The sequence below is a fragment of the Phasianus colchicus genome, chromosome 12 (genome assembly GCF_987193195.1).
Source record: "Phasianus colchicus chromosome 12, bPhaCol1.hap1.1, whole genome shotgun sequence".
NCBI lineage: Eukaryota > Metazoa > Chordata > Aves > Galliformes > Phasianidae > Phasianus > Phasianus colchicus.
Genome location: NC_143447.1, coordinates 4,740,938 through 4,749,289, shown reverse-complemented (window position 1 = coordinate 4,749,289; position 8,352 = coordinate 4,740,938). Strand labels below are relative to the sequence as shown.

Genomic DNA, 8,352 nt, shown 5'->3' with positions numbered 1-8,352 from the left:
ATTTGAAAGAGCTTTTAAGCTGTAGATTTGGCATAAGCAAAGCCCTGTTTTTACAGCCTCTTAATGAACTCTGAAAAAAACCTTTTCCTATGGCCCCCTGCCTATCTACCTGTAATTTAATCAAGGGGGGGTGCAGCAACAGTCCTGGACTTTCAAGACAATTTCTGCCTCCTCACACTTGCACAGCCCACTTCAGCAGAGAAAAAAATGAGAAAAAAAAGGAAGGAGGAGGTGCCTCCAGAATGCAGTTTTAAAGTTCTTATGATGTTAAAGCCAGCACCTCAGCCACTCAATGTTTGCTGGTACAGTACAGAAAAAGGAGATCCTTATTTCATCCTGATACCTTGAAGAAGATACACGACAAGTTAGTAGCTGCAGCAGGAATTCAGTGCAGAGATCCCAAGCCATCTTTTGCCCATCCAGCACGGATCTCTCTGCCTTAGTTAATGAAGGGATGCAGTAGCTCAGTTGCTGAGAGCTAGAGCTCCAGGGTACGTTCCTGATCAAAACACAATTACCTGGCAACTTCACCCAGGCAGCTGTGAAATCAACCACGGAAAGGAAGGGTAAATGAAGATGCTAAGTGCGCTAACAGCAGTCACCCTCTCCATAGTGACGCAAAGCAGGAGTCACCTGACTGCGTAATGTGACAGCACAGGTCAGTGAGAGAGAGCTGAGCCTGCACACAGCAGCACGTAGCTGCTGCTCAGCAGAAGCTGACTGCGTTATTTTCAAAACAAGGAAAACTGTTAATGCCTGTTTTGGAAATCCAAATCCTCCCCCCATGTTCTGGAAGGGGGAATTACCAAATGAACCATCTCTCTCGCTCCCCAAACATAAGGCACATTAAAATGTTCCTGCCTGTAAATATGGGTGCTGTTAAAACGGTCTATTTAACTGATCTATTACCTGGGTGCTGCCAGAGTTTAGTGCCTGCTGCATGCACATGCTGAGTGTGTGCTTTAGGGATCAGAGGAAATGAAAAACAACCCTTTTTCCTCCTCAGAACCATAAACAAAACAGCTTTAACTTGGAATCTGCTTAACACTTGATCCTAATGGCAAACCAGCCCTTCTCCTTTCTTCTTCACCTTCACAGGCAGCTCTGCTCCACAGCCACCATGGAATTTAGCAACAAATGCCTTGCAGAGCTCAAAGTGTAAAGGCACACTGGCATGAAAACAATACCAAATGACACAGTGTTTTCAAGTATTCTATAAGAAAAAGAAACCAAAACTTTATTTAGTAGAAAACTTTCAGAATACAAAATCAGTCTGTTTGAAGTATTACAAGGACAACATACTCATTAAAGACAACTCCTGTTCTCCTAAGGTGTAGTCCCGTTTCATGCTGCACCCTTTATTTGTTGCTTTCATCCTCACAGAGTGGCTGAGGAGTTCTTCCTCTGCAATGCCATCAAAAAAGAAGTCCTCATTGAAGATGGGATTCCTGCTTCTCTTTATAACAGTGCTTCTCTGCTTCTGTGTTTTCCCTGGCACCAGGGAGAGGGTGATGCAGCAGTTTATGTTTTTGGGCTCTACAGAGTCATCGTATAAACCCTCTGCACTGATCAGACGGATCCTCAGCCTTTCATTTTCTGAGCAGTATTCAGCTGACAGCCTCAACATGCCCCCCTTGTCCATGACTACTGTGCTCTCTCCCACCAGTCTCTGCCGGCCACGGGCAAAGTCCAGGGGAAAGAGGGGAGAACAAGACACACTGCAGCTCCGTGCAGCGAGCAGCCCCTCCGAGGCCCGCCTGATGGCACTGGGGCTGTTATCAGTGGAGCTGCTCTCCTCTGTAGACAGAGAATTATTCCTGGACATGCCAGATTTGTTCTTGGCCTTCAGTGCTCGGCAGAGCAACCCTTCCTGACTTCGTGCCTTGACCAAGGAGCAGGATCTGGGAGGCGATCTGCTGAGAAGCGGGGAGCTGAAAGGAGAGGAGTCGCTGGAGGAGGCAGTGTCGCTGTCGCAAGCACCCTGCCTGCGCAGGTGCCTGGGAGGCAGCCTTACCGACGTGAAGCTGATAGCGATGGGATTGGACGTGTTCCCTTTACCACCAAATGTGTTAGCTCTGGATCGAGGCAGCGTCAGGCTGGGCAGAGCCCCACATGTGTCACCGTGGAAGATCGATTCCTTTCTCCTGGTGTGGGGACTCTCCAGCAAAGTGCAGAAGCCGTAGGAAGTGGGAGCTCTGGGGAAGTGAGGCAGGGAGAGCGCTGCTTGGGACTGCGGATCTGAGTTGGTGCCTTCTTCCTCAAGCACTGGGAACTCTTCAGCACTTTCCACCTGGATGAAGTGGGGCAAAGAAGAGCTGGAGCTGTGGTCAGCAGAACTGAGATGTGCATCCTCCGAACCGTGGTGCTGGCGGGAGCCAGCAGGAGCAGCGGTGCTCAGCCGGGGGGGGATGCAGAATTCCGGGATTCTGTCCGGGGTGAGCACGTTGGGAAAAGCAGCAGCCCCCAGGCGGGCTTTTTCCAGCAGATGTTGGCTGGGTGGCAGGCCCAAGAAGGAGGTGCACGGGAGGTTCCTGCTTCCCTGTGACGCTCTGATCTTGTCCAAGAACCACATCGTTGCACCCAGACGGGAGGTCCGCAAAGGGGAAGAGCCGAGAAGGCAAATCTACCTGCAGACACAGAAATGCAAAACTACATTAACGTGCTTCCCAGGCACGCTGCAACAAAGCAAAGCACTGAGGATGCTGAGAACGGCGGGACCGGCGCAAATGCAGTCCGCACGTCCAAAGCAGCCTCTGCTCGGCACGCTGCAGTCAGTAAAGTCTCATGGATTTTGCCGCAAGGACAAAATGAAGCCACCAAAGAGAGGCTCAACGACATCGAGTCGCTACCGGGAGCCCTCCCCGAGCGACCGCTCCCTGCTCCCCCCGAGCCGAGCGGAGCCCAAGCCCTACCTCGCCGGCTTCCAGCGGCACTCCACTCCGGTGTCTCCGCGGCTGCCGGTCCTTTTCTAGCGGCGCCGGGCGCCTCCCACAGGGAGGGAGGGACGGAGGCAGCGGGGGGGCTGCGGGGCCGGAACGCCCCGCCGTGCCTCCGCGCTCCGAGCCGAGCCTGGAGCGGCTCGGGATGGAGCGGTCGCAAAACGAGCACTTGGCGAAAAAGCTCTTCTCGGTTTGCGCCTCGCGCCGTCGCAGAGCAGCGCCCGGCTGGGGAGAGCTGACCCTGACCCACAGCCGCCCCTCGTCCTCCCCGTTTCCAGCTGCTTTTCATTCGAGGCCGCTTTCGAGATTATCTATCAAACGCAGTACAAAGGCAGAATTGTCTCAGTGCATCCTTTCTTCTTGAGAGCCTGGCTGTTTTCCAAACTAAGAGCAGTAGGAAGCGTGGAGCGCGGTTTTCCCACCTCATTTGAAAAAGACGTGGCTGCTTTTCTGCATCGGGGTGCGTGTCCCCTCTCCGGGCTATCCACAAAGAGCATGAGACAAATAAACCCCGAGGCAGCACCTGTCACTGATACAGAGCAACAGAGCAACCAGAATGCGGGCGAAATAAGTAGAAAGGGGGCAAAGAAACGCTTTTGCAAGTCACCTTGACAAAGAGCATTTTAAAAATGCAGGCATGCATGTCCCTTATGTTCCATAGAGTCCCTTATGTCGCACAGGGCACGGTGGGATCCGTGAGCTTCCCAGCACAGCTCTGCAATGCAGCAGAACACAAACGGAGCTCTGCAGACTCTTTATGATTGTGCTAAAGGCTGCTAAGAGAAACCTTCACTGCACACCTGTGAGAGGTTAGCTGAAGCTCAGCTGAAGCTGAATGCCTGTAACACAGTGACAGGAGCAATTTTGTCTTTCCTCTTCTCCCCGAAGAGCTAAAGTTCATGTTTACGTGGCTTGGAATAGACTGGATGTGCTCAGAGGAAACAGATCAAGTGGGTTGCAGGGGCAGGGAACATTTTGAACCTGCTGAAAGGTTCAGCTGGGAACACACGTGTCCAGAGGCTGAGCCCTGCCTCACTGCTGCTCATTTTACAAGCTTCACTTTCGTAATCATCCTCTAGGGGGTTAAATAAGACACGATCGAAATACCCAAAAGCGCTCTGCAAGCTAATGCAGAGGGGTCTGGAGGGGGATCCTGCACCTTCCCCAGCACGTGGGAACAAGCTCCTTTGGGCAGCAGAGCTGCGTGGCACCCACTACAGTGGCATTGGGGTGGTGTAGCACCACATCCCATGCTGCATACCACAGAACTTCCACAGAGTAAGGGAGCTTCGTCCCACGCCTCTGCCTTTAATATCAGAGAAAGCTTGGCCTCTAAAAATGGAGAAGAGTGAAGAAATTGGAGCTTTCTAGAGGGAAGCTTATTATTTCTAGTGACAATTCACGGAAGTTGCCCAGAGCTGGCCATCATGGCACAGTGTAATAAAGCAGCTAGCCTGCTTTAGTGCACCATTTCCATTATCCTTCATCTACACTTAGTAAAAAATATTGCTAGAGATTCCCCTCCCCAAATCCCCTCATCTGTCAGCCCCTCCCTCCGGTGACTGAGGACAAGCAGGTGCCTAACGGTGGGTGCTGTGAACCCCCTCCCAGCCACACTGTGGTTTACAGACATTTACAGACAGCTGTGCTGGCAGCTCAGTGGCCCTAGAGTACTCGTACATCCCCCTGGAAATAGGCACTCCAGCACACGATTAGCTGTTTAGCTTCCTGCCTTCAAAAGAATTGCTCTTTTCCTCTATTAGTTTCAGAGCGTAATTAGAAAGTAAGTAAGCTTCCTGTTGCTATAAAAACGCCTCTTCTAAACGGGAAAGGCTATAACACGTGGCTGAGGCTTTCCCAACCCCCCGTGTCCAACATCGGGTGGAACTTCACGACCTGTGCCGGACGAGCCGGGACAGCGGAGCCCCAGCCGTGCGACACGGGGCGACCGAGCCCAGCCGCTGTTCGGCAGCTCCGCACCGCTTTCGTTCCCGGAGCCGCGGGGCAGCGGCGGCCCCCTGGCGCCCCCTGTCGGCCGCGTGCTGCGGCTGCCGGGGCTGCGCCGGCCTCGAGTATGAAGGCTTCCCGGCCTCATCCACCGGAAGTTCTCCATTCAGGGTTTAGTTTACAAATGATTTCATTCTCCCTCAAACAAAGCAGTGCCCTGCTTATTTGTTAAAGAAACACGGGTAGCTCTACAAGCTGCCGAGCGTGGAGATAATATGCGTGTACACCCCACACCCAGCTACTGTAGACTATTTCTGTAATGGAAGGAGAGCATCCTTAGCTTGTACAACTGCACAGCCTGTCCAGTGCAGCTGTTTTGGTAGAAGACATCTCTGTGGAGTGTTTACAGTAATCCAGAGATGTGTTCCAGGTATTCCTCTGTCACAGAATGGCTTAGGCTGAAGGATACCTTAAAGCCCACCCACCCCCTGCTGTGGGTTAGCTGTGTCCCAGCAGGTCAGGTGGTTCTGAACACCTCCAGGGATGGGGCACCCACAGTTTCTCTGGGCAGCTGTGCCAGTGCTTCACCACCCTCTGAGTAAAGAACTTCTTCCTGACGTCTAACCTAGATGTCTCCTGTTTCAATTTAAAGCCATTCCCCCTTGTTGTATAACTAGCAGGTTGTGTCGATTGCCTTCCTGTTTGTAAGCTTTCTTCAAATACTGGAAGACTACAGTGAGGTTTCCCCCAGTCTTCTCTTCTCCAAGCTAAACAAACCCAGCTCCCTCAACCTTTCGTAATAGGAGAGGTGCTCCAGCCCATTGGTCATTTATGGCAGTGATTGGCTCAAGGGACTGGAAGGAAACCCAAGGGAAAGCCTTTCACAGTGACAGTGGGTCCTGAGGTGCAGATGCACAGCACAGGAGCTCCCCACCCCAGCTCAGGGCACATCACCTCCCCTAGGGCTTGGCAGTCCCAACAGAGACCCAGCTCCCTGGAAGAAGCTCCGACTCCACCCTTCCTGCCTGGCACATCCAGCCAAGAGGAACAAGAGAAAAAGAAAACCTTTTTGGACTGTCAACTGTATAGGGAGTAATAGGGAACTTGCAAGGACAGCAGGGATGAGGTGGCAAAGACTTCCAACATTCAGTTGTAGTTTCCTGAGAAAACATCCTCAATAGACTGAGAGGCATTTGGACTTTTTTTTTTGTTAGATATCAATATCATAAGCAAATATTTAGCACATTGATTCATTCCTGTCATTTGGACAAAGGTCTCATAGCAGCCTGCTCACCACTTCCAGCCTAGATCAGTCATTTGTGTAGCGTGCTCAGGAATTGCAGAGGTCCAGCAAATCTAATCTGTAAACTTTCTTTCTTATGCTATTTCATATCATGTAGCAGCTGGTATTTTATCTCATCAGCAAAGGCCAATTCCTATGCAGTTTTGTAAGTGCCCTTGCTCCTCTGAACATATGAATGAAAGAACAGAAGAATGAATGCTGCTTGGCAGCAAGAGCACGTGAGTGACAGGGCCCTTCAGGCACACTTAGGCTTTATGCAGAGTGTACAGAGTGCCTTGTGTCTCAGCAGTATGCATCGTCCTGACCCACCAGGTTGATCTGAAGAATTCTTTCTTTGTAGTGTATTATATGGTCCTGTGACAAGAAGCTTACACTTGCCATACAAAAGCCAAAGAGATTATGCTGTCCTAATTCCACTGCCACTGAACTCAGCAAAAGCAGTCTGGTCTCAGTCTGAAGTACGGTACTACAGAGGCACCTAGCCACATGTTGCTTTAAATGCTTCTCCGTGTTTAAAATGGAGATATACCCAATCCCAGGCAGTATCTCCTTCATATCTATTTCAAACCTGAAAACATTTACAACATTTATATTATTTTCCCTTCCACACTCACACACTGTCCTTATCCAAAGAGCACAGACCGGAAACAACCTTAAACAGAAGGAAGGAAAGGTTAGTTCTCTACTGCACCTCAAACATAGGCTGTTGAGCCTTCCTGGATGGCTGCAGCGTGTCCTGCAGGTACAGTACGTATAAAGCTTAAGTGCACTAGGTGACGTTGCTGTATTGAAGTAACAACCTGCTAGTACAAACAACACTCATGAGAATGAATGAGGCAGCAAGCCAAGGCCATTTCAAAAAGGATGATTTACCTTGTCAGAACATGCCAGGTCTTAATTCAGAGTGTTAAACATTTTAAAATAGATGTGTTGACAGACATCACTTCCCTCCCATGTCACAGGCTGCAAAGACGGGGGTGTTGGTGAATAAGCAGACTTTCTAGGCTCACCTATGATAACATTAACTGCAGCTGCCCGCAGGCCACACAGTGTTCTCTGAGAGCCTATGAATATGACAGCTCCAAGGAGCCAGGACTCCCCTGCTCAGCTGCAGACCATAACAGCAAGCATCAAGGAGCCACTGCCCATTTTGGGGGATAGGGAATTCTGCTGTCAGGTGGAAGGCTCCTAAGGTGTGCATGCAGGAGTGCGTGCCTGAAAAAACACCTCTAGGAGCACATGAGAATGTGATTCAGAGTCTGCTGCTGTTAAAGCTATTGTTGTTGCAGAATACTAATCGCATCAGTATTTTGTGCTCTTCAGCTATACAGCTAGAGTATTTCTCAGGGACAAACACCAAGTTAGACATGCTATTTAAAACTTGAGAGAAATGTTTTTTAAGTAGTTAAAAAAAACCCATAAATTTAAATGCAGAGCTGATTCCCTCCTCTCCTCGTCACATGGTGAACCCCTATTTACTTATATCAGCTGATCCCTAGACTCCTGAGTTTGATCAAAGGTTTGGCTTGGAGATATTCCTGCTTTGCAGTCAGGTAAGGCAGCCACTGCCAGTCCAGGCAGCTCCACTCAGACCTCACAAGTAAAACATTAAGAAGAAACTTGATGAATCAGAAGAGGATTCCCTTACAAGTATTAAAATTTGGTTGAACGTTTTGTGTATATGAAGAAAGTGGCACACTGATAGGACTGGCTTCAGCATCTTGGTGGATAGGAAAAAATCGTGTAAGTGCAATCCATTTCAGAGTTGTATCGCTAGTCAGCAGCACCTAATTAAAAAAAAAAAAAAAGGTTGCTTTTGGTACAGTGCAAAGCTTTGCTTCAGATAACATTTGAAAATCGCCATCTACTCCTAGCTCTGACATTTGGTGCTAGCAAGAATCACTGCTGGTTTTCATCTATATCCTGCCCCCAGATCTGACTGGCCTCTCCCTCATGGAAAATGCCCAAGATAGAAAAATTATTCAAAGATTATACTTGGAGTTCTTTCCAAACTGATGGGAATCAAATTCAAGGAGGAATCAAAGTATTTCCTCAGACCTATAACATGTAGCCCTTCAGATCTAGACTATGCTCTTGCTTGCTAACTGTGTATTTTGCAGCAAATGGTTCATCACAGGAATACTCTTAATTCTAGAAAAGAAG

General features: G+C 49.5%; 1 protein-coding gene across 1 annotated transcript; it reads right to left on the bottom strand.

Moving 5' to 3' along the window:
• Positions 1-818: 818 nt before the first annotated feature.
• Positions 819-4,814, bottom strand: LOC116244613 (C2 calcium-dependent domain-containing protein 4C-like). Its single transcript, XM_031616422.2, has 2 exons — positions 2,913-4,814; positions 819-2,627 (listed from the first exon to the last, which is right to left on the bottom strand). Exon 2 carries the CDS (start codon positions 2,570-2,572, stop codon positions 1,286-1,288), a length of 1,287 nt encoding a protein of 428 aa, XP_031472282.2. The 5' UTR covers positions 2,573-2,627; positions 2,913-4,814; the 3' UTR covers positions 819-1,285.
• Positions 4,815-8,352: the final 3,538 nt, after the last annotated feature.